General features: G+C 38.5%; 1 protein-coding gene across 6 annotated transcripts in view; it reads right to left on the bottom strand.

Moving 5' to 3' along the window:
* Positions 1-4,098: 4,098 nt before the first annotated feature.
* Positions 4,099-27,289, bottom strand: part of LOC121417356 — a 50,838-nt gene continuing 27,647 nt past the window's right edge. For 4 of the 6 annotated variants that reach the window (XM_041611038.1, XM_041611036.1, XM_041611041.1 and 1 more), the window contains 15 exons: positions 26,830-26,923; positions 25,875-26,194; positions 24,394-24,523; positions 23,504-23,647; positions 22,405-22,498; positions 21,417-21,673; positions 21,120-21,228; positions 20,213-20,442; positions 14,730-19,636; positions 13,779-13,934; positions 12,123-12,274; positions 10,647-10,826; positions 9,380-9,571; positions 8,819-8,983; positions 4,099-7,577 (listed from right to left, as the gene is read on the bottom strand). In XM_041611038.1, the coding sequence (XP_041466972.1) occupies positions 7,370-7,577; positions 8,819-8,983; positions 9,380-9,571; positions 10,647-10,826; positions 12,123-12,274; positions 13,779-13,934; positions 14,730-19,636; positions 20,213-20,442; positions 21,120-21,228; positions 21,417-21,673; positions 22,405-22,498; positions 23,504-23,647; positions 24,394-24,523; positions 25,875-26,194; positions 26,830-26,923 (7,338 nt within the window). In that variant the 3' untranslated portion in view covers positions 4,099-7,369. Of the gene's footprint in view, positions 7,578-8,814; positions 8,984-9,379; positions 9,572-10,646; positions 10,827-12,122; positions 12,275-13,778; positions 13,935-14,729; positions 19,637-20,212; positions 20,443-21,119; positions 21,229-21,416; positions 21,674-22,404; positions 22,499-23,503; positions 23,648-24,393; positions 24,524-25,874; positions 26,195-26,829; positions 26,924-27,289 lie in introns of those variants that run through there. The other 2 variants (XM_041611039.1, XM_041611040.1) reach the window with 2 other exon arrangements.

Consider the following 27,289-nt stretch of genomic DNA (forward strand, 5'->3'; position numbering starts at 1 on the left):
CAGAGACAAAACCATAACTAATTTACATTAGTTTTAATTTACAATTAAATTACATGCCTTGTATTGACTCAATTATTGGAGTAAATTAAGAGGCTTTTTATAGGAGGAAATTATAATTTGTTTAACAAATTTTCGGCATTACTCCTATTTGTTTAAGATCAGTATGCTCGATCTGTAATGAAAGTCATAAGATCAGCATGCTCGATCTGTATGAAAATCATAAGTCAGAAAAAATTGGAACCAGTGGGATTCGAACCTGCCATCTACTGCTTTCCGGGCAGCGACTCAACCACCAGGCTATTCTGGTTCACTAATATGAAAGGCCAAGTTTTGAATTGTGAACATCTCAAGTGAATTTCTTTACCCACACGACTTTTAAGTGAAAGTTTGCTTACATTTTACAACAGAGTAGGCTTTTGAATACAGGCCATGAGCTTTCTGCCACCAGTAAAAAATACTCAAGCAATTAAAAATACTAAGGAAGAAATTGACGGCTAGTCATGACCCTTACAAACATGTACCATGTGATCAAACTTTGGAGACATGTTCAGTAAACTAAAGCAAGATGATAATTTAAAAAGTATTTTACACACATACATAAGCAGCTTATCAAAACTCTTTCCATTGCTATTGACCTAACATCTGCTTTTAGCAGAAAAAAAAGAATATATTATATCCATATAAACGTATGGTATCTAAAAAAAAAACTTGTATATTATCTCTCCCATACATAACCAACATAAATTAAACACGTACACATTAAAACACTGGATGATCTTAAAAAGAAAAAGAGTGATAATAAAAGTGTATTTTCTTCAAAAATGAAGAAAATTCCCAAAATGGACATGGAATGATGTCTTTTTTTTTAAATACACGTACAGTAGAAAGTTCCACAGGCAAGATACTCATGAATAAAATCATAACAATTGTGAATTCAGAGCTTACATTTGCTATATACAAAATAGATGCGATGGGATCTTTCTTTCATTAGATTTACACTTGAGAGCTCCAAAACTAAAAACAAACTAGACATTATACTAGAAAGCTACAACTGAAATTCACCAAAAATGTAACAGGTGAAACTGCCCGCAGTCGAATCTTTTCAGACCACAAAAAATCTGTTTTATTTGACTTATAAGGTGTAAATAATAGATATTTGCATATTCTGGTCTGAAGAAATGCTTCGACTTTATAGGTGATTATTTGACATGTGGAAAGCCAATTTACATGTAAGGAGATGCTACTGCAAGCTGAAAATGAAAATTCAAAAATCAAGTCTGAAATCAGACTGATCTTCCACATCCATCATTGTATCATTTTCCATAACATCATTGGTGTTCATTAAACAAAGCTCATTCTTTAAGATTTTTTTTTCTTTTGAGGGGGGGGGGTACTCAAATTCAGGGAAAAAATTACACGGGGGCTGGGGGAAATTTAGCCCCCAAAATGCTCAAAAGATCCCTGGAAACTAAAAAAAAAAGGAGAACTGGAAACCCCCACATTCATTGCAATGTTAAAGCTCATCCAATGTTACAGATTTAGGCAGTAAACTGTGAAAAGCAGGCCCCCCCCAAAAAAAAGGGAAAAAAAGTAAGTTCTTGCCTGCTCACAATCTCACATTGATATCATCATGCCAATTTTAATGACATTTGGGTACTTTGAGACAATGCATAGCGAATTTGTGTGCAAGCAGGGGTGTGAGTGGTCACAAATAAAAAGATCTGAAAAAAAGCTGAAGTGTTGAAAAGGTCTGAAATAGAAAGAGCTCCCATACTTTTTGTACAGAAAAAAGCCCAAAATAAGCTGAAATTAAGCTGAAATTCAAAACAAAAAAATCTGAAATCAAATGAAAATCTGAACTCTCACACCCCTGTTTACAAATCATAAGTTTACCAAAAACAAAAACACCAAAAAGATTTATATTTCTATAAAATCGCAATATGATATTTTCTTCAAATATCTAAAATCAAAATCACATACATCATACTGATTAAGTAGAGGACATTTCTCCTCCACTTTTTTGGGTTGAAAGACATTGTAAATTGCTTTATCATGTAGTTTACAGTATTAAACGATGAATGCTTAGACTAAACAAGTGGAATGCCTCTGGCCGTCTCACCTGCATCACGCGGTTCAATATAGCAGCAGTGCTGACTTTGCATACTACTCTGACTCGCACAAGATGTTCAGTGATACATGGTTACTCTTATGTCCTCTTTTTATGAACTAGACCAATAAACTTACAGAGATATGATGGTTATTCAACAAAAAACCCCAACATGGCCAAAGTTCATTGACCTTACATGACCTTTGACCTTGATCATGTGACCTGAAACTCGAACAGGATGTTCAGTGATACTTGATTACTCTTATGTACAAGTTTCATGAATCAGATCCATAAACTTTCAAAGTTATGATGGTAATTCAACAGATACACCCAATTCGGCTAAAGTTCATTGACCTTTGACCTTGGACATGTGACCTGAAACACGCACAGGATGTTCAGTGATACTTGATTACTCTAATGTCCAAGTTTAACGAACTAGACCAATAAACTTTCAAAGTTATGATGGTAATTCAACAGATATCCCCGATTCGGCCAAAGTTCATTAACCCTAAATGACCTTTGACCTTAATCATGAGACCTGAAACTTGCACAAAATGTTCAGTGATGCTTGATTACTATTATGTCCAAGTTTCATGAATCAGATCCATAAACTTTCAAAGTTATGATGGGAATTCAACAGATATCCCCAATTCGGCCAAAGTTCATTGACCCTAAATGACCTTTGACCTTGATCATGTGACCTGAAACTTGCACAAAATGTTCAGTGATGCTTGATTACTATTATGTCCAAGTTTCATGAATCAGATCCATAAACTTTCAAAGTTATGATGGGAATTCAACAGATATCCCCAATTCGTCCAAAGTTCATTGACCCTAAATGACCTTTGACCTTGGTCATGTGACGTGAAACTCATGCAGGATGTTCATTGATACTTGATTAACCTTATGTCCAAGTTTCATGAACTAGGTCCATATATTTTCTAAGTTATGATGACATTTCAAAAACTTAACCTCAGGTTAAGATTGCGATGTTGATTCCTCCAACATGGTCTAAGTTCATTGACCCTAAATGACCTTTGACCTTGGTCATGTGACATGAAACTCTAATAGGATGTTCAGTAATACTTGATTAACCTTATGGCCAAGTTTTATTAACTAGGTCCATATACTTTCTAAGTTATGATGTCATTTCAAAAACTTAACCTCAGGTTAAGATTTGATGTTGACGCCGCCGCCGCCGCCGCCGTCGCCGCCGCCGTCGCCGTCGGAAAAGCGGCGCCTATAGTCTCACTTGCTTCGCAGGTGAGACAAAAAATCTATCTGCTGCCCTCTTGAGATGACATGACAAGATATCAATCTTGTCTAAAGTGAATACTGGAGGGGGTTTCATAAAGCTGTTCGTAAGATACGAATGACTATACGCACGACTCGTGACCCTTTCTGGTGCTATGTGATTTCCGTATGTAATTGATTTATGACCTAAAACCATGTTCCAGTCGTGCATATCTTTACAAACAGCTTTATGAAACGCCCACCTGGTTAATCACAGAAGCTGTTTGTTTTTAATTACCAAAGACATATAAAAATCCTTATATATTTATTATAGACAAGATTATCTGGAAAGTTTTTTTAATCATTGTAAAAAGATGCACAACAAATTATACTGTATGTAGAAAGCTCTGGGCCCTGTTGCATAGAAGTAACCATTATGGTAACTTTGTCACGGGTCATGTGGTCCAGCGGTTAGAGCATTGGACTCATAATCGCAAGGTTGTGAGTTCGAATCCCAACTCTGCCATTGTCTCCACTTTGATAAAAAGGCCCAAGAGTGATATCTGTCGTCTATTACGTCAGCCACTATGACTGATTAACCTAGACGTAAAATGTTTCCAAGGTAATTGGTTATATACCAGCTTGGCGTTTACCAGCAAAAAATGCTGTCCTGCCGAGTCCCTACGGGAGTTACCACAAACAGAACAGAAACACTCATCCAATGGTAACTTGTATGGAATCCTTGATTTTGGTTGGTGATCAGCGTTACAGTCGTAAGGCATGCCGTGGCCTTGCGAGTTAGGATTGTTATAGAGTTTTTGTTTCAGAGCAATTGTCGCCGGAGTAAATGTCATGGATCCGACTAAAATTTCAAGCAAACTTCCCAAAATAGGCAAACAATCAATTTAAACATTGATAATGTCAGCTATCTGCTCCATGATTCTTTACGATACATATTCACTTGATGCATGATTTGCCATATACCTCCAGAGATTCAGGCATGACACAGAAAACGGGCAAATCCCTTTGTAAAAAAATCCAGCGCTTTTGCAGAAAATCACACATTTGCATAATAAGGAGAGTAGAAAAATGGATTATAGTAGAAAATTGAAAGACAACAATTGGTGCAAAAGTAGTTTGGAAGAAGAGTGTCTGCATCTGAGATGAGACGAGACTATTTCAATCTGTTCTGTGATTGTCAAAAGGCTAATGAATGGACGGAAATTGGTTTACGTAGAATGACACACTTTAAGGGAAAACCAACCCATGACTTTTCGCACTTCCTTGGAGGAAACTCTCTACAACGCATCAATTCCTTTGAAAATGCAATTAAAATCACAATATAGAGCTGAGAGGCTTTTGTCGAAAGTTGGTGGACCGGGACAGCATTGGAATCTCTTGACTGTGGACAACAGCATAATTATTTGCAATTGTTGTTCCGCAGCAAACCTTCGGAAGATCTGCTGTTCCAGTCCACTAACTTTTGGCAAAAGCCACTCAGCTCTCCAATGTGATTTTAATCGCATTTTCAAAGGAATCGATGCGTTATAGAGTTTCCCCGTAGTACATGCGAAAACTACCTATCGTCTAGGGCAAGCAAACACTTACGATAGTTTGTACATTACCATTCTAAATTTCCTGTAGATTAGGAACTACAGAACATTATTAAAGGAAAGTAACTTTTCTGTGTCATCTACATAAGCACACTGCAAAAACTCCGGTGCTGATTTAACACCAGCATGGAATCTATATGTCCACACCAGAGAAGTATTGAAACAACACAAGATTTTAATCAAACCGATGCTTTTAATAGTGATTGGTGTTGTATAAACACCTTTCTGGTGTTAGACCAAAACAAAACTGGTGTTGTTTAACACTTCTCTGGTGTGGACATATATAGATTCCGGGCTGGTGTTAAATCGACACCAGAGTTTTTGCAATGCATTTGTGGAAAGTAACTTTTCTACGTCATCTACATCTACATTTGTGACATACTGTAGGATTGACGAAAATGTGCGGAAATAGAACCAAATCGTCACACCAACATGTTAATCATTTTAAAACTTTAAATGGGTTAGGCATCACGTTGACAAATCCCAATCACTTGAACCCATTCCACACCCACTTTAGTAGTAGATGGGTACGCACTGCACTGACAAAGCACGTAACACTGAACATAACATATTAGCAAAATTCACAAGATTGTCACCACAGATGAAAATCGTTGTACTTAACATCAAAGGCATCATAAAAAATGGAATAGAAAAAGGACGGAAACTCCAGAAAATACCAGAAATTAAATCACAAAAGGCATGATTATTGCAATAGAATAATGTCTGAATTTGGTTATGTTTTCGATCAAGGCATAATATACATGTTATGTAGGTGAATGATCTGGAAACTTGTACCTCTACTTTTGGCGAGAAATTAGTTTCTTTGATGATAGTGTACAATGTAGCAATGGAGAGCATGGATGTTATCCTTCAATTAATGACATGAGATAAGATTGATTCCATCATGGTGGCAAAGTGCTCAACTACAATGTCCAGGGCGTGTTTCACAAAGACGTGTGACTTAGAGTCGCACTTAAATTTCCAGCTGCATACGGTATAGAAGACATCGCTGCATTGGTTAAATCATGCTAAGAGTACCCACGCTACTGCATATTTATCAATAAGATTGCATGTTACATATAATGTAGTGTCAGCATTTTAGCATGATTTTAAGTCAATCTTGACCTTTTGTGAAACACCCAAGTTTAGAGGTACAAGTTCCCATTACTGACAATCTATCTATTCGCTTACCCACCGACATGAATCATGAATAATGATTTGAATACAAAAGTAGCCATGCAATCGGAATACATGATTAGAGCCAGAAAATGCATTCATTTACTGGATAAAACATTCGACTTAGACAGAGCTAAATGTACATTTACTCCAGCACTGATAAAGCGGATACTACACGTAGCTCAGAGAAGTTTGCAAAACAAATCCATGCATATATCAAGGTTCTGAATACATTTGAATCCCACAGCATGATTATTTGCAATACAATGGAAAAGACATCAGGTTCAGTGACAACAAATGGTTAGGGCTGAACCTTGAACTTATGTAAAATGGTAGATGCTTTCATCATGAATTAATCAACACTGTCAATGATTATACATGCGATTTTTTCCCATTGTAGTAAAAGGTTCATGACCATTATGGAAAAATCGATTCTGAAAACTGCCATGAGCTAGTGAATCCTGTGCATTTTCATTTAAACATGATGAAAAATTGAAGTAATACCCTTCAGAATAAAAGGTTTTACAGTTGAAACAGGCGTCTCAATTACAAGGAACAGTTTACCTTGGCACTGTTCAGTTCCATTGTCATCAGCTGCTCCTTAATAATTAAGTTGTCAGTGGATGATTCTTACAGGCGATTGTCAACGCAGCAACGGCTCTACCAACATACTTCTTGCAGGCGAGCTTCAATTCAGCCTTGATCTCTGTATGAAACTTTAGTGTTTCCAGCAAGACCAACAGAGCTAATGAAAGACACAGCTTCTTTCAACGGACACGTGCTGAATATTCCTTAGCATATTTGCCAGTCCTGTAAAATCCTTTTCCCCAGAAAGAAAGAAATCTTCCAGAGCTTATTGAATGCGCAATGGTCTCTTTATCTATGGAACTCAAGAAAGATGCAGTTCCTATCACTGGTGATAATGTGGAATGTTGAAAACATTGCTACTCCTCAACTCAATTGCTTCACAAATGAAACTCACACTCAATATCATTCTTAATCCATTTGGTGGTGTAAGAATGCCAAAGCACAGACCTGTCTCAGGTGACCACACAAACACAATATATGTCTCTGAGACGTATTCCTCAAGCACTTTTTCCTGCAACAATTGCCCGCAGCGTGCTTCTACCTCTGCTCGACAGGTAGAGCACAACGACACAAACTTGTCTCAAGTGACTACCAGAATATCACTATTTTTTAGACTGATTCCACAAGCAATTCTACAGCAGCAATTGCTCATTCAGCGGAAATCCTGCAAGGCATAGTTCCTTCTTCCTTTGCTCTCTGCCGAGTCCCTTGAGATAGGTTGTTCCCTGAAGACGATTGGGCCATCTTCCAGAGATGTTGAGGATATCCTGCTCTGATAGTGTTCCCTCCCTCTTTCTTTTCTCCTCTTGATAAAGGGGTGCTTGAGGAGTTCCGAGGCTGTTGCTCTTTCATCTTGATTCCTGCAAAATTAATGTAAAGATGTGTAATAACAAAGTATCTAACTTCATAACGGACAATGTGGTATTCAAGACTTTTCCTTGACAATAAACCAAAAGCCAAGATAGGTAGGGCAAAACCAAATACATCACTGCCTAAATCACAAGGAAAAGTCTTGAACCAAATTTTAGAGATCAATGACCTTTTTTCTTGGAACAGAACGTAATACTCAAAAGACATCAACACGTTTTTACCAACCTGAAATCAAAAGAAAGAATAGCTGCAGTTCACATCTGAGATAAAAGAGAAATACCAGTGGTTGCATTCAACACTGATTTCATGAGAAAGTCTGTAAAACCAGGCTTCATTGTCAGTATATCATCGAGGATCTAGATCTGGTACAGTTACATAAACTGAACTTTGAGAAATCTTGAAATCCACGCTGAAAAATGTTCACACTGGAGATCACCAACACAGATAGGCACACGTGGGACAGTGTATTATTATTGCCAGAAGAAAGACCCGATGGAAGTGACCGAATCCGCGCTTATTTTGCTTATTTCTCAGCAATTACACAATTTCTTCCAGAATCCTTTGGCACATATTTTTTATTCAAACAAACAGAAACTTGGGTGGTCATTATATTAGATTCTGTAAAAAGTCATTTTGAGATTGTTACCAAAACTGGAATTTATCTTTAAGACTGGAAGAGGTCTTGAACTAAGATAACATATATCTGCTTAATAGGATTGTTTGATACAGGTTGGTTGCAGCTTTGATTATTAAAACTGACTTAACCTCAGCACAAATTCTCACTTTAATCATCAAGAATCGATAGGAATTGATGATGCTAGAAACACAGGTACATCGTAATAGTCTTCACTTATAAGGCAAGCATCAACAAAGGTCTTTACATCTTATACTGTAACAGCCTTATCTAGTAAAACAAACAATAAAGAAGGTTTACATCATATATGATAATGGACTTATCTTGAAAGGCAAGCATTGACAAAGGTATTTGCATTGTATATTGTAATGGTCATCTTGTAAGGCAAGCACTGAAAAAGACATTTGCATCTTATACTGTAATGGGTCTTACCTTGTAAAGCAACCATTGACAAAGGTCTTCGCATCATATACTGTAACGGTCTTTACTTTAAAGGCAAGCATTGAAAAAAGTCTTCATATCTTATACTGTAAGGGTCTTTACTTGTAAGGCAAACATTGTAAAAGGTATTCGCATCTTATACTATAACAGTCTTACCTTGTTAGGCAAGCATTGACAAAGGTCTTCGCATCTTCAGAGAACTTGTCCGGCATCTGAGGAACGGGGCCACCGGAACCGATGGCAAAGATAGCCGCCATGGGAGGCATGTCAGACCAAGGAGGTTTACGTGTCGCCATCTCAAACACTGTACAACCAATGGACCTACAGAGAAAGGAAAAGAATTAGAATCAGATTAGAAAAGAATTATATAAGTTGATCACAAGGGTAATGACTAAAATACCAGATAAAGACCATCACAAACACTGTACAACCAATGTACCTCTATGGATTCAGATCATCGATTTAAAAAAAAGACTGGATAGAGCTTGTTGTTGCTACCGCAATTGAGAAAAGTACAGGAAAAGTAATCCATGACAAAGTTGACAGTACACAAGGACATACCAACACAAAAGAAACAACACACACAAACAGAAAAAGTATGGACCGTAGTACACGCTTGACCTTTTGGAGTACTTTTAAGGGTTTCCAGTGGTCTAAAAGGAGCGGTTGTTGGTCTATCCACTTTTTTTTAAATCTCACTGGTTAAGACGGACATACCATATATCTGATTTCTTCCCATGTCCCGTCTCCATGATGACCTCTGGCGCCATCCAGTACGGTGTCCCTCGCATTGACTTGAGTACATTCTGACTGCGACTGATCTGGATACATAGACGCTTAGCACAACCAAAGTCTATGAGCTTGATCACCCCGGTCGACATCAACATGATGTTGGCTCCTTTGATGTCCCTGTGAAGAGCAAGAGGAAAATAGAATACAGTGTGTGATAATATTTCATGATGACGTTATCTTTCATGAATTTCACTATTCAGGCGTCCCTCAGGATGATTTGTGTACTTTCTGACAAGACTGATTTGGGCCCAGTCTTACAAAGAGTCAGGATTGAACCAATCAATCGTAATTCTATGGAAATCCATCAATGTCAATTTATTTTGCAAAAAATTTTATCAATGTCTTATGTAAACAAAGAAAAGCACACTGAAAAAAAAGGATGAGTGCATGAATATACAGCATATCTAGAAAATATTTTGAAGCAACATGCATTTAAGCTGTTGATGTTGCTGGCTTTCCATAGTTGCGATTGATCGAATCAATCGCAACTCTTTGTAAGATGGGGCCCGTCTTACACAGAGTTGTGATTGATCTAAGCAACCATTGTCATATCTGGTTTCTTGTGAAATCTATCCAACTTTTCATGCTCTGTACATTCTCGATGCAATGACCGAAAAGAAGTATGATATTAAAACCTATGTATGACATTGTTCTCATGTAGGTACCGAGTGCCTTCTAGGATTTGTTTGGTGTAACGGCAGAAGACGATTTTTTCCAGGGATCCAAACCTAGCGAGGAGATCAATTACCTGGGGCCCGTTGCATAAAACTTTTGCAATAAAAAAACTCTGGTAAATAAGCAAAACATCTGGCAAACAAAATTATGAAACAGAAAATTACACATTAAAAAACTCTGGCAGGAAATTTAATGCATTCTTTTTTTAATGGCAAAAGTTTTATACAATGGGCCCCTGGTTTCTTGTGAAAACTATCCACTCTCCTTACCCTGTACATTCTCAATGCAATAAATGACAAGGGGTATCATAGTAAATAACATACACCTACTAACCTACGTATGACGTCACTCTCATGCAGGTACTGAGTGCCTTATAGAAGACCGTTTAATTGAGAGAACAAACCTAGCCAGGAGATCAATTACCTGGTGTCTAAATTAAAAACTATCCACTTTCCTCACCCTATGCATCCTCAATGCAATTACTGACAAGTGGTATCATAGTAGATATTATACTTACCTATGTATGACATCATTCTCATGTAAGTACTGAGTGCCTTCTAGGATCTGTTTGGTGTAACGACAGAAGACGGTTTCATCAAGGGATCCAAACCTAGCCAGAAGTGATGCGATAGATCCACCAGGGATGAACTGCATGAAGATATTGACCATGTTCTCTTCTAAAGACACTCCAAGGAAGCTAGGTGGACGAAAATATATCAATTTATACGTCATTGATAACATAGATGTCATAATATTATTATATAATCTTTGTTATATTATCTCATTGACACGAAAATTACCCTCATCTTTGTCATTGCCATCATCACCATCAACATGATCTGCGCTATACATGTAGCTTTTTGATCAACATAATTGTCATTCATGTCATAATCATCATTGTCAATGTCATCATCATCATCATAATCATCATTGTCATCATCATCAACATCATCATTGGTGTCAACATCACCATCATCATAATTGGCAAATTGCATCACTATCATCATTGTGATCATCATCATCATTACCATTTATCATCGCCATTATCATCATCAACATTACCATCATTAGGTGATCTGTCTGTTGACAGATCACCTTTGATGTTTCTACAATTTTTTTTTCTATGTATTTCTTTTTATTATTATTTTCCTTATTGTTCCACCAAAATCTACAAAGTCCTCCATTTATTTTCATCAAAGTTGTATCAAGTATGCGGACTCATCATGTGATGTGTACAAAACAAATTCAATGTCAATATGTCATCCATGCGCCATTTTGTAAAATCACATTATCAATCATATCTTCATTATCAATTATCAAAAATCAAACACATTTACATCTCATCAACTTCAGGTCAAGGGTCAACAGTCCATGTCATCAAAGGTCATCTAAAGGTCACAACGCACGCGTACGCTCACGTCAAAATTTTAAAATGCCCCAAATCACTTTTTGATCAAAGTAGTATGTTTCAGGTAATTTCAAGTATTTCACAAATTTAGTTTTCATATTAAATTACCATTTTTTTAATCATTATCATGTCATCATTATCATCATCGTCACCATTATCACCATCATCAAAGTCAATATGTAAGATTAAAAGGTATTGTTATCAAAGTGGCCATTCATATCTCCTGTGACAACATGCCTTGCCTACCTAAAGAAATGGCACTCTAATACAGTACAAATGCAACCACTCATTTGTATATTCTTTATCCCACGAAAATGGGACCTGTTTCCATTAACCAAACAATGCTTTTGTGACAAAAGTGTCTTCGAAAATTATACTTCTTCCTGTAGTATCACAAGAATAAACACAACCACTCAACTGCATCTGCTTTACCACATGAAAGTAGATCCTGTTCCATTAACCCGACAAAGTTCTTGTGATAGTGTCTTAAGAATTTATACTTCTTTTTGTAGTTTCAGGAGTATAAACACAATCATTAAACTAAATTTGTGTTGCAACATGAAAATAGGGCCTGTTTTTACTTACCCAACAATGTTCTTGTGACAAAGTGTCTTTAGAAGTTGTACTTCTTCTTGTAGTTTCTGATACTGTTGTTTGGCTTTCTCCTTGTCTCTCTCGCTGAGTTCGACCTGCTTCACGGCTAACAGCTGACCGGTGTTTGTTAGCCCACAGTACACCTAGAAGGTTAAAGATAAAATGCCAGTTGAGTATTAAGCAAATTTCTAAATGGGATCTTACAGAATCCAATAAAATAACCATGCAAGTGTCTGTATGTATGAATAAAAAAATGTGTCAAACGATTCTACAAGAAATTGTGTAACTGCTGAAAAATTAGCAAAATAAGCATGACATTTTGAGGATGATCAAGACAGAAAGATGTGGAAGGAGGGAGTGTCATCACGGAGCAAGAGTCAGCAACACTTTGTAAGACGGAAAATGATGATAGTACAAGGATTGTCAAAAGTAAAAAAAAAAAAAAAAAAAAAAAAAACAGAGTTATACCATTAATGACAGGTATTACATTATATCCTTGTGTAGAATGATAAATACTTAAAAAAAAGACAGATTAAAAAAGAAGAATCACAAAATTTTTATTCATAGTAGACCGGCCAAAACGATTTTTTATACTTTGGACGGCAAAATTTGTTAATGCTTGCTAATGCTTGGCATCCCAGCTAAAAGTTTTGCAAAAATACCCAGGAATAGCGTACGGCCGGATGCCAAGCGCAATTTTGCGTGAAAGTGTCATTTTTAGCGTAAAATCTGAAAGACTGTCGAAAATCACGCATTTTGATATTTTGACGGATTATCATCATATTTTTGATTATCTTTGATATGAAATTATTTTTATTCAGAATTTCAAATTATAAGTCTACTAAATATGCATTTCAAATCTGAATATTACACACACACATATGGCACAGGGAAACATAAAACAGCGATTTCCTCGAAATAAAAGTTTGTGAAAACTATCAATAGTTTGAAGTTTTTTTACGCAACATAAATTCTTCGATTTAAATGCGTTTATCCATCGAATGTATAGTAAATGTCCTAGTGCCACAAATATTAAAAGAATTTTCAAGTAAGATGGTAGATATCTCATTTTATGTTATCCGAAAGGAGACAATGTGCATTTTACCAGGTGCGCATTTTGAAAGAAAAATTGAAAATACCGTACATTATGTACATAATTACATGTATAAGTACATACTAAAGCGAGTTTTTATTTACATGTAAAAGTCCATAATAAAGCGAGTTTTTAATTGGATAGCACAATATGTCAATTCCTTGCATCCCAGCTAATAGTCTTGCAAAAATACCCAGGAATAGCGTACGGCCGGATGCCAAGTGCAATTTTGCGTGAAAGTGTCATTTTTAGCGTAAAATCTGAAAGACTGTCGAAAATCACGCATTTTGATATTTTGACGGATTATCATCATATTTTTGATTATCTTTGATATGAAATTATTTTTATTCAGAATTTTAAATTATAAGTCTACTAAATATGCATTTTTGCAAGACTATTAGCTGGGATGCCAAGCATTAACAAATTTTGCCGTCGAATCCTTATCTAGAGCACTTTTTGAGGTTTGGCCGGTCTACTATCATATTCATTCTCATTCAAAGCATAATTTAAAATCTAACAGAAGTATGACAGAAAGAAGAGATAATTTGACTCACCGTCCCAAATGCTCCTTTCCCAAGCAGGTTGCCTTTCTTCCAATGGAGGAGTTCAGTCCCCTCAGACTCCGAGACCGTGGTGTTAGCGCTAAGACTACGATCGGTGCTACTTATCATGCTGGATGACACTGATGTATCGTGACTGTTTACAACACTCTGTATAACAGAAAGACAACACTCAATATAGATGATCTGGTGTTAGTGCTAAAACTATGATTGGTGTTCTTGGCTGTTTAAAACACTCTGTATAATATGAACACTCTAGTTTGATACTGTGGTGCTCGGGTTAAGATATAATAATAAACGATAATATGAATCCTGGTTGTTACAAACTCATTTTTTTTAAACCAAAATTTTACACTATGCAATTAACATACTAATGTACCTTAGCTGTTTAAGAAACTCTGAAAATAGAAAAACATTAAATATGAAACACTGCGGATTGACACTGAAATGTTGATTTTCTTGGCTACTTATTAAGCACTCCAAAATAAAATGATGAAATTGATGAAAACTACATGTAGCAATGTTGCCCTAAATCAATTTTAACAAATAGTATGATCAGTCTGAAACATGCTTTTAGAAAATATCCTTTCAAGAGAAAAATCTGCAAGGATGCTATCTTGAATGAACCATCGGTGACTGCAGTGTATTATTAAGACCCATGGTTTTTTTTTTAATGGCTATGCTAACGCTTACTAAAGCATGAATTATCAAGCTACATTCGAAAATATTAATTTCTGTTTCAAAGTTTTATTGACAGATTAGTTATGGTACAGAGACCCAGTTCATAAAAGATTTACAACTGTTGTTGCTTTGCCACTACATTAACTACATTGATAACAGGGTTCAGCAATAAATCGCAATCAAGGTTTCCAAGGGTGTAACAATAGGGACAAGGTTACCACAGTTGGAACTCTTTCTGAAATGGCCCCTAGGGTCTGTACCTACCTCTCCAGTATCGTTGAAATCCCTAAAGACCTCACTGCTTGTTTCCGAGAGCGCGATGCTCTGATTCAAAAACTCTCTTTCTTCCTGGTCACCTCCTTGGACATTGATGACATCCCTCACCCTAGGACTAGGAGAGACACTCCTGATAGAGCTCCTGGCGGTATGGATGGACTGCCCACCAGCTGAAGATGGAGGTCGGGTATGGATAACAGAGGTTGTGGCGGTATCAACAGATTGAGCAATGATTTCGAATTCCTGGAGTGTCTTCTCCGTCAGCGTCTGGACGTGTCTGGCAAGAGGCTCTTCCTCCTCGACCCAATCTTCATCCGCAGAATCTTGGTGACCATCTTCCTCAATGATCGAGGACTTGATGGGAAGGCTGGTTGTACTTGAACTCTGACCACGATCTTTGCCCGAGGCATCTGAAGGCACATCTCCGACGGATTTGCCACGCTGTTTCTTCGTGGAAGAAGACGGAGGGCTGAACTTCTTATCTGGAAGACTGTTCTTTATTGTTGAAACTTGAGACTTGTTCTCTTCCCTCTTCTGTTCAAGTTTCTTGATGGGAGTTACAGAAAAGGAGGTACTGTCAGCATCAGGAGGTGGTAAGTTTGGTTCACTGGCTCGCCTTGGGCTGGGCCGTATGGAAGACTGGATCTGATGCTGCTGCAGTAGTTTTGGTAAGGGTGGCTTCTTCTTGAGGACATTACCCTTTGGCTCTCTTCTTTGTCCTGGTGAATCTTCACCAGATTGTCCTCTCATATTGCTTCCACCTTGGTCTTCATTCGCATCACTCCCGCTGTCCGGTTTGTTCAGAATCAAACTTAGATGTTCCCGCACTGCTTCCTCGTCTGAAGCGATGGAAGTCCGACGTGACCCTTGAGAAGACACCGTCTCATAGTGATCCTTGATGCGGAAAACCTTGAGGAGTTCAGGGTTGGTATCATAATTTGACAGCTCTCCAGTAAGTCCAAGGTGTCTACTGTCATGTTCAGGATCATGTATGTCATTATCCATCTGGGAATGGGTGCTGCTTTTCCTAACCCTTACATCTGGAACTGGAGGGCTCTTCTTAGTATCAGTATTCCTTTTGTGATCAAGATTAGACGAATCTGTCTCCGCATGAGCCACAGACCTTTCCTCTCTTGGATCTACACTTTCAGTCACATTGCCTTGAGTTTGAGAATCGGAATGATTGTCCCTCACCGCAGCTTTCACAGCACTCATCTCTGAAGAGTCACTTTTGAGAGAGTCAGCAAACTCTTTGATTGTTCCCATGGTGTCTGGAATAAAGTAAGGAGCATTCATCTCAAGCGGGCTCAAGATGTTCACCAAGTTCTTCTTTTCTTCCAGAGATATTGACCTCATCACGACCAACTCATCCAATTTCAGGGAGTTGTGCGGACTGAGCTGCGATTCACCAAGGTTAGGAAGCTCGAGATTTCCCATATCATCGTCCGAGGAATCATCCTGATTATTTTCCTGGAGGATAACATCATCGTTCTCATTCCTTGAGGTCTTGATGCTCCAGCCCTGACCTGTGATGAAGGCAGTGGTGTTTTGCTCTGAATCTGGCAAAAGGCTGTAATTCACTTCCTTCATCTTCTTCTTTGACTTTGTCCTTCCACTCGATTTCTTGGTCTTTTTCATAACCTTTGACCCATCACCACTCCGACTTCCTCCACTTCCAATTCTCCCTTTACTCTTCCCACCACTGCCAACTCTGTCCTTGCTCTTTCCCTTGTTTCCTTTTGCTTGCACAGTACCCGAGACCTTCTTTGGAACATTCTTCACCAGCTTCTTGACAGGACCCTTTACACTAGCAACACGATCCTTGATCTTTCCTAAGACCTCAAGTTTGACATCAGGGGATGTTCCAGAACTTGCAGACTTAAACATTTCAACAATATCCATTATCACTGGGGACTGCTTGGCAGCCATTGGGTCACGGACAGGCTTCTTTTCTGGCACTGCCACCTCTGAGACAGCAAAATCACGAGGTGAGTTGTTTGGGGACTTGTACTTCCCTTTCCTGAAGGAATTATTCCCAGGTTTCGGTTCTTTTGGACTGATTGGGTTCAGATGAACGTCATCACCTTGTTCTGACGTTACAACCTTTACAGCAGGGTCAATGTAATCCTGACCAGCAGGAATGACATCTGAACTTTCACCTAGTTCTGTTGAAGAAACACCTTTAGATTCATTTGCTACAACTTCAGGTCTCTCAGAGACCTTAATAGGGTCTTCCTTCCTGCTTTCTATTGCAACACTAGACCTTACCTCTGGAGCATCTTGCTTGTTATCTACTTTTGAACTTACAGAACTGTTCTGAACTTTCGCCGGTGACGCAGCATTCTTCACATTTGCATTTTTCTGTACGGTTTTAAGTACTGTCTTTTCTTTGATGTCCATTGCTTTAACATCACTTCTACCATCTTTCATAACCTCAGAAGGCTTTTGCTTCAAAGCATTTGAGCTGTTTTTCTCTGGCGGCTGCTTTGCCTTGTTAATCTCTTTCTCGACTTTGCTGCTGGTTAAAGTGTTCAAAGGCTTCTGACGTGAAATAGTCAAGATGCTTTTCTCTGCAGCCTTGTGGGTATTTGTATTATCAGTTGGACTAGGTTCCTTTGACAGTGTCTTCGTCACTGACATACCTTTCACGGCAACCTTGCCTTTGACCATCTCATTCGGTGTTTCTCTTTTAAGAGGCTTCTTAACTAAGGTTCCTTTTGCCTTAGCCGATTCCTTAACAACACTCTTCTGCTGTTGGGCACCAGGTGTTGGTTTCTTTGTTGCTGCTGGGGGTTTAACTGTGGACTTTTGAACTGCCTTGGATCCCTGTGATGTCAGTGGCTTTTGGTGCTTTGAGGATATCTTAGATGGATCCTTGATAAGCTTTGTCTTAGCCTTACTGATGTCTGTAGGTGTGTCCTCTTCATCACTGAAGATCACTTCCTCAAAAACATCCTCAGCATCACTACTTTCTGCAAGGTCCTGAAAGTCGTCTGTCTTTGTGCATGGAGGAACTGTACTTCCTTTCCGTAAGACCTTCTGCTCTTTCCGATCTCTCCCTAGAACAGGAATGTCTTCTTCAACAAATCTCTGTTGCTCATTATCAAAGTCTGATTCTGATGAATCATCATCATCATCACATGATATTCTCCAAGTGATCACCTTCTTTTCAGCTTCTTCTTTTCTCCCTGTTTTCACTTTACCCTGGTCATTTTTTGTTTTACTAGTGGCTTTGTTAGTTGGAGCTGCAGCACCCTTCTTTACACTTATTGCACTATTCCCTTCAGGCCCTCCACCAGGTTCTCTCTGTGATTTTGAAGTAACAGTCTTTTTATCTGTCTTATTACATGCATTTTTGTTATGAAGATCTGAGGCAGGCTTAACAAGACCAGATCCATGGTCCTCCTGTTTCACACTACTTTTCATACTACTTGAAACATGTCCAGTCTTTCCCTTGCTGTTGATTACTGTTTTACTTTCTGACTTCCTTGTTTTGTCTGGCTTAACAGCATCACGGCTTGTAATTGGTTTTTCCTTCGGCATTTTCACTTCTGTTTTCACAACAGATTTATCGACCTTTGAGCTTTCCTGATCATCACTTTTGTTGGTGTCCTTTTCAGATTGCTTTCCAGATGTTTTGCTGTCTACTTTGGCAACGGGCAAGACTTCTAATGTTCGAACAACCGGTTTGGAGGCACTGACAAGCGTTGATTTCTTCTCTCCCTTGGTACCATTTTGTGTCCCAGGTACGGAAGATTGAGCCTTTGGGTTCTTATCAGCCATTTTCCTAGCGGTATTCGCTGAAGGTTGTGCATTCTTACAAGAAAAGATTTGTGCCGTTTTCTGATGGGGCGAAGATTTGGTGGAAGGGCAAGCTGGGGTCGCTGTACCTTTGGTGGCACATAACGGAGTCACAAGGGCAGTGTTTTTCTTCGACGTGTTCTCAGCCATACTGTCTATAGATAATCGCTCGTCAGCCTTTTTTACCAATGCTGTCCCACTGCCTCCTGACAGAGGCAAGGGATGGCTGGACTGACTAGATGCACCTGGAGTAAGTGTCTTTGATTCACTGGTGGAAGATAGAGATCGTTTCCTTGTTTCAAGTAACAAGGCATTGTCCTCAAGAGATATCTTCCGTTTGCCACCCTGCCGATTTAAACTATTCTGTTGACCCTGCAACTGCCGATCGAGATCATTGCCAATTGCTGAGGACTTGGTCTGGTTGTCTTCCTTCGTCATATCTTTGGCATTTCCTACATCTGGAGACATGACAGCATTTATAGAGGACATGGACAGCACGGAAAGGCACTCTTCACTTGTCTGTCGTTTTGTCTTTTGTCCTTGAGACTGTTTGATGGCAGGCGAGGCCCGACCAAGGCTTGGAAGTTTCATCTGCGCCCTTTGAAAAAGTGCAATTCTCTCATCTGGAACCTTGGTGGCAGATGGTGTCATCTTGATCCCCAAGCGATTCTTTGCAGCTTCCTTGCGGTCTACTTCAAGCTGCGGACTTGGGCTGGACATGACAAGGCTCGCAGCAGAGGAGGTGTGGCTAACCGTTGACCTGGATGATCCCTGACCCGAATCAGAACTATCTTTGAGGGGGTTGACACGACTAGCTTCAATGTTGAACATGACAGTGCGATTCTGGAGCGAACCTTGATGACCTCTGCTCTCCTCGTCCTCGACAACTTCTTCCAAGTTCAGCCTCATTGTTGGCATCTCATTCTTATCACCATCACCACCTTCCTCATCCTCAAACTCAAAGATGGTTTCCTGTAGGTGGCGATTGTCACCAAAGTTCCCTGGCGAGTGTGGAAGAACACTGCGAGAGGTTGGGTACAGACCTGATGCCTCAGGGTTGGGGCTCGGCGATGTCAGCCGCAAATGCATTTGTTCTGCAAAGAAATCAAAGTGATCCAGTTAGAAGTTAATAATAGCTTTTTATTCTGTGTTAAATTCTGTTAGAGCAAGTAGTAAAAGTAACAACCCTTCACACACGTCTTACTTCACTTTGTAAACTGATCAAGACATTATACTTTGAGAGCATTACAACCTCTCATATGAACTAAAAAACAAAGAAAAAAATCACTTCAAGAAGGTTTCACATACACAGGGTTGGGAATAATACTTTCTGGACTTACATGTACATGTATATTAGACTCACCTAAGAATACCGTTAAAACACATTCCAGAAAATGTGGGTTCATAATGATATCATTACTAGTATGTGTTTCATTCCTAATCTAAGAGCAACATTAAGAACAACTGGTGATCATTTCTTGTGGTAAATGGTATCTACCAAAATGTTCATTGGTGATTACTCAGCACACAAGGAAGGATCACCAGTCACTCATAAAGTCGCTCTTAGCTTACAAACAGCTTTATGAACGGCCCCCAGGATTTTTACCAAATTGAAGCATGACTGATTTATCTTAACATAAAGGGAATTACAGAAATTCATATATTCTAACCAAGATTCAAGAGCTGCGACGTGCGTATCGGCGGAACATGAGCCAACGCCGGGCTGGTTGATATATCCTTATTGCAGAATGTATGGTAGGCCTTGGCTACATCAGCTAGGCTTGGGTCTGATAAGCGATGGTGGGTAGATCCCCCCCTATGTTTGTGGAGGGATGTGTCGCTCTGGGTTGAGGCGTGTCGATCGAGTTGTTTGGCACCATGGGGCACTATGCGCTGAAACCTGACGAGTGAATAAACGTGCAAAAAAAAATGAAAATCCATATTTCATTGTTCGAAATAGACATAAAAAATGAAATTCTCAAAAAATTTGCTTTGCCCAAATGATCATGGGCCCGGCAGCCACTGTGCAGCGCCAGATTAACGAGGCTCTATCCCTTTAATCGTTGAATGCCAAACAGGGTAGCAGCAACTCTTATTTTTTAATGCCTTTTTGGTCTGATGCAGCCGAGGTTTGAACCCTGACCTCCTGGTTGTGAGACGGATGCTCTACCAACTGAGCCAACACACTGGTTTGAGCCAACACATCGGTGTAACTACTATCATCAAATCTCTGCAGTGATCATTTAACAGTTCTTATCATCCTGGCTTAGCTAGGCAGCCATCCAATTTCTAGCAATGAGCCACTATGTAATTACTATTTGTGCAAGAGCACATGAAGGTCATTGGTCGTAAACCGAATCGTGCTTTCTAAATCACTGAGCCGAACATGATTGCTCATATGTTATTTCATAATACGCTTCATATCCCATTTAAAAGAATAACAATAAATTATCCAATCATGTTAGGTATTTGGCAAAAGGTCAAATGATAGCCAATCAGTTTATAGGTCCAAACCTACTACAGTTGAGGTTAATCATGTACAGAGTAGAATAGAATATAGTCTGGGCTTATTCTTACCTGACATCCCTCAGATTATCATCTAGGTCCAGGCCTACTACAGTAACAGGTACTTGAGGTCCGTCTCCACTGGCCTGAAGATTTGTCGGGTCCGCTGAAATATAAAAATCTATGTCAAGTAAAGGAGGGAAAGGTATTTTTCTTCTTAAATACTGCTTTAGAACCACTTTGGGGAATAGGTGAAATTTCAAAATACGCCAAATTACGCTTACAGCATTTCTTTGGGAAGATTACGATTTGATGAATTTATTGATACCATGATACATTCCAACAGTAAATGTCAAGGTGACAACTTACATCTCGTCTTGCTGAGCTTGCTGTGACCTCTTGACCTCTGTTCCTTGGATCCACTGTTCACCCGACCAGAGAAGGTCAGTGACCTTCGTGGCTTCTTTGACCCTTGACCTTCAGAGGATTTGGTCTTGGAGGCGGGGCTTGCGAGAGGGTCCAGGACCCGGGGTGTCTTGGGAGGGGCAGGGGCTCGGTTGGTGGTGGTTAGGAGGGGTGAGTTGCGGGAAGGGGTCCTCAGGAGATTCAGCGTTTTTGTGTGAAGTCTGTCGAGGAAGAATTATTGAAAATTTATCATTATTAGCATTATCATTATTTTCTTTGATATTTTCATCATTTTTACATGTATTTATCACTATTACTATCATTATCGTATCATTATCAACATTATCATTATCCTTTATTGTTATCATTATCATCATCCTCATCATCAACACTGCTAACATTATCAATATAATTTTTATCATCACTATCATCATCATCATTGCTATCAATATCATCACAATCACTATTAACAATATCATTACTATTATCATGATTATTATTATTTCATGGCATGGTACCGAAGAGACAGAGAGTTCTCATTTGTGAAGTTTCTGACAGATTACAATTGTTATTATAATTATTCATTCAGCAGTAATCATAATAAAAAAATAACAATAAACATGAACCAAATAGAATAACAGCTACAGATTATAACAAAATCTGTAATAGTGGATCGATGTCTCTTATTCCAAACAATACTGATTGGTGGTGCTTTTTTACCTGATTGCTAAGAAAGCATGAATGCTTGTAAGCAAGCAACCAGAGGACCGACAGTTTAAGGTCCTCTCCAAAGGACCTGGTACTAGAGGATTAATGCCTTACCAAAGGGCTCTAGCGCACCATGAGGGAATCAAACCCGGGTCACTGGAATACGAATCCTCCGCTCTACCGACTGAGCTATCGCATCTCACACTATCAAACCTTATCTTTTTTCAATGTCTACTAAACTCACCCAGGAGTATAACGACCGGCTTCTACGTCCTTCAGAAGTTGTTCCTCTTCCTGTAGTGCTCTATGAGCCTCGGAAAACTTCTGCATCATTCGATCTGAAGAGAAGAGAGAAAAGATCGATGGAGAAAGATACATTAAGGATGCTCTTTGGATAAGATTGATTAATAACAATGATTATGATCATAATGGTGATGATAATGATGATGATTATGGTGGTGATAACAATGATGATGATGATAATAATAATGATGATAATGACGATAATGATAATGATGATGATGATAATGATGATGATGATAATGATGATGATGATGATGATAATGATAACGATGATGATTATGATGATGATGATGATAATGATAATGATGATGATGATGATAATGATGATGAGAATGATGAGAATGATGATGATGATAATGATGATAATGATGATAATAATAATTGTGATGATGATAATAATAACAGTAACAATAATATTAATCATAACAATTATAGTAATGATAACAACAATAATAATAACAATAATAGTAATAATAATAATTACAATCACACCAATATTAGTAGTAGTAATGATAGTAATAATAACAAGAATGGTCATATTGTTCCATTCGTAACTGCTAGCATTAATGACAATGAAAAACAGCAAAAGACACTTTACCTCTACGAGGTAACACATGTCAAGACACTGGGCCTGCATAGATGAGGCCTAAATTGTTTTTAATATAGTGCCCTCATAAGCCTGATATCAGAAAGTTGGATAATTTGGTGAGTTTTCATTTTCCTTAAATTCTTTTTATTCAACTATACTGCTGCACTGCACTAACAAAATTACACAAGAGACGATTTACACATTAATGCAGTCAGACATATAAAAAACACAAATTTGAGCAAATTCTTCCCCCAAAGCTTATATTTTCTCACAAAAACATTGCATTTGAATATTTCAAATTTTTTATTTTTATTTTTATAATTTTTTTGGGGGGTGGGGGATCGGGTCAGAAAGAAAAATAAACAAACTAGTGGCCCTGTTTTTTTTCACTTTACGCTCGGTCAGATGAGGGCAGCATCATAATTATTTAAGGTCGTATAGGGTCACTTACTTCCATGCCCCTCGGAGGGTGGTGATGTGGATGTAAGACTATGTACTCTAGTCTGCCTAGGACTACGATCTTCCAGACGAGACGGTGGCTTGACGGGACTCAGCACCTCTGCTTGTTTGTTGTCCGTTACCTCCATCCATGCATCTACGCAGGGTCAAAGGTCAAAATTCAAAAGGTCAAATTTCAAAGGGTCAAAGGTCAAAGCAAAGAAGGTATGGAGATAATAGCTGGAGTCATAAAGCAGTTTTTGCCTGAGGATTCAAAGCCCTGCTATTATTACTCTGGCTTTAGATGTGCTGCCATATAGGTGCAGAGCAATTCAAGGAATTTCTTCCTCCCAGGTACCAGTTCACCTCACCTGGGTTGAGTGCAGCACAATGTGGGTAAATTTCTTGCTGAAGCAAAACACGCCATGGCTGGGAATCGAACCCACGTCCCTCAGATTGAAAGACAAAAGTCATAACCACTAGACCATGATGCTCCCACAGATGTATCCTGTCATTGAACTTTTTCATATATACTTTTTTTATCACACATAATTTCTGTTTAATTGAACAAATTTCACAATTAATACATGTATCTTTAGCTTGATCTACAGTGGCATTAACAGTATCATTCAACAAGTCAAATATCTCTATGATTAGCCTCCTAGAAAGTGTTTCATGAAAATTTTTCCTGGAATCTACTTGTCGGGCACTTTTACTACAGTAACTGCCGGATAAATTAGGATTTGTTGGATAAAATGTCCCACAATAAATTTCATGAAACCCCAGAGTGGTCCTAGCTCTTCCTCTTTGCTTTAGTTACATCTAAAGTAGTGTTATCAAGTCATTCATCCGCAGGACATTTTGATGAACAGTAAATTTGATAAGCCATCTGATTACTCTTACCTCTTAACACAGATTTCATCCTCTTCGTCTTAGCTACATCGACAGCAGTGTTACCGCTGTCATCCACTATGGTGATATCAGCACCATGGTTTAGCAAGGTGTTGGCGACCTGAGTTTGACCAGCTTGAGCCTAAAAGAAATAAAACACGAGGTCACATGCACAGGTTAAAGGTCAATGGTCAAGGATCAATACAGTAAGGTCAAAATATATAACCACTAAACATCTACAATAGGGTGATCAGTGCCATGGTTTGGCAAGGTGTTAGCAACCTAAGTTTAACCAGCTTGAGCCTGAATGAAATGAAACCAAAGAGGTCAATGGAAGAGGTTAAAGGTCAAGAATCCATTCAATGGGGTCAAATCTGTGACCACTATCATCTAGTATGGTCATATAAGGTGATATCAGCTTGAGTAGCTTAACCTGAAAGTATTGCAATCACAGAATTGACAAGCAAAGGTTAAATGTCAAAGGTCAATACAGGTATGTCAAATATGAACCAACAACATCTACAATAAGGATATCAGCTCTGTGGTTGAACAGGGTGTTAGCATTCTGAGTTTGACCAGTTTGAACCTGAATGAAATTAAACCAAGGAGGTCACATACAAAGTTTAAAGGTCAATGGTCAAGGGTTAAATTCAGGGAGGTCAAATATAAACCAACAGCTCCTAAAATAAGGATATCAGCTCCTTGGTTTAGCAAGGTGTTAACAGCAACCTGAGTTTGAGCCTGAATGATATTAAACCACAGAGGTCACATACAAAGGTTTAAGTTCAAAGGTCAAGGGTCAAATTCAAAGAATCTAAACTTCGAAAGTCATACATTCAGTTGTAAGAAGCACACATGAGCAATCAGTTGTAAATTTGCAATTTATTTAATACAGATTTGTGATTGTTTTATGGATCTGAAATTGACTTCTCATTTAATGATAAGGAAATACAATTATGTTGAGTGCATAGGTCAAACAGCTAATCTGAAAGTGGTTCCAATTCGTTGAAATTTAAGTTCAATTTATTATCATTGACCACCAGGATGTCCCCCTTCTAGATGGAGGGACTAAGTCAGACATTATTGTGGGTCTCCCTCTACTGGATGTTGAAGATTTAGCCCAGGGTAGAACTGAATGGAAAAGAAGAACTCAAACTCTGCAACATCCTATAAGGGCAACCTAAAATCGCTTTTGTTCACCAGCAGGTACTAGGTTTGAAGACAGTAATTTTTCCTCATTTTTAAATTTGCCCTTTTTTTTGTACTTCTCTTAGTTCTCTTTACTTTTATGTCTTACTCTCTTAAGCGCCTTGAGCATTTAATCAAAATGGAAAAGACGCTATATAAATTATATGTATTATTATTATTATTATCATTATTATTAACTAAGTCAGTAAGTCAGTTTATTGTTGCGTAACTTGCGTTTAACTGTTTATGCAACAAACTCCAAGCCGAAGATGTCATACAGAGATTCACTGGAATCATAAACTCACCGATAAATGGAGCGGCGTTGACCCAGCATAACCTCTTGTATTGACATCAACCCCGTGATCTAGAAGCGCTACCACGACATCAACACTCCCGCTCTTCGAGGCAACGTGGATAGGCGCAACGGATCGTCCGTCGCAGGAATTGGCCAAGGAAGGAATGGCCATGAGCCTGATGGCTAGTTCGTCGGTGAGTTGGGAGCTGCCAGAGGAGACATAATGCAAGGCGGTGTGGCTCTCACGGTCGGTGGCGATGGGGTCTGCTCGGTGGCGAAGGAGTTCTTCGATGACGGCGAGAGGGTCGTAGGACTCTAGGGCTGATCCAACTGACGGGGAAAGAAAAGAAAGAATATAACATGTCAATGGGATAGAGGAAAAGGGAAGGGAGAAGAAAAAGAAGAAATTGAGAAGAGAAAAAAAAGAGACAGAAGAACTTGGGGACAAATGGGAGGGAGGAGGAAGAGGAGGAGAAAGGGGAGAAAGAGAAGAAGTAGGAAGGGGAAAAGGAAGGGTGAGTAAGGGAAGTAGAAGCGGAAGAGAGATGGAGAAGGGGGAGGAGAAGGAATCAGAAGGAAAAGAAAAAGGAGAAAGAAGGAAAACAGAGATGGAGCATGAAGAGAGAAGAGGAGATAGAAAATAAAAAGAAGGATCTTTTATTACAGTAAAGTTAATTCTAAACTTAAACATTTCTACTTGTTTATGCTGCTCATTTCCACCCGTATTTAATAATAATAATAATATAGAGTATTTATATTGCGCACATATCCACCTTGTTAGGTGCTCAAGGCGCTCCTATATTACCCAGCTAAGCTAGGCATTCATAGCGCACACAGCTTTTTAAGGAATTACTTCCTACCGGTACCCATTTACCTCACCTATTTATCTATCTATCTGCAACATTACCGTTTCACTCTGTCCCCCCCCCTCCCCATCCTCTCTTTTCCTCTCTTGCTATACTTACTTGATTCAAATAAATCTACGTCTCTAGTAACCAGTAATAGCGGTGTGAATCCATCAGAATTCCTGCAATTGATGTCCAAAATTTTACTTTCATTCTGCAAAAGGAAAAACCAAAGGAAACATATAGATTTTAATTTCAGAATATATTGAGGAGTTTAAATTCTTAGATTATGGTTAGATTATGGTAGATGGCACTTGAACTCATTATGCAAATGATATATATACATATGTCCAGTAAAACACCAAAGGAAAAAACATCTTTTTTTTACATTGCCTGCCAATTTATATTCTATCAATTGTTCAATTATTTGTTTTTTTATTGTTTGCATCTCATGTATTAATTAAACTGGATCTTAGGGCTAACTTACAACTGCCTGACAAATTGAATAGATTATAAGGAAGGATGAAGTCTATGAAGTTGGAACGGCATATTAAATACAGGAATCCTTTTCATGATTTTT

This window comes from Lytechinus variegatus, chromosome 6, assembly GCF_018143015.1.
Source record: "Lytechinus variegatus isolate NC3 chromosome 6, Lvar_3.0, whole genome shotgun sequence".
In the NCBI taxonomy this organism is placed as follows: Eukaryota; Metazoa; Echinodermata; class Echinoidea; order Temnopleuroida; family Toxopneustidae; genus Lytechinus; species Lytechinus variegatus.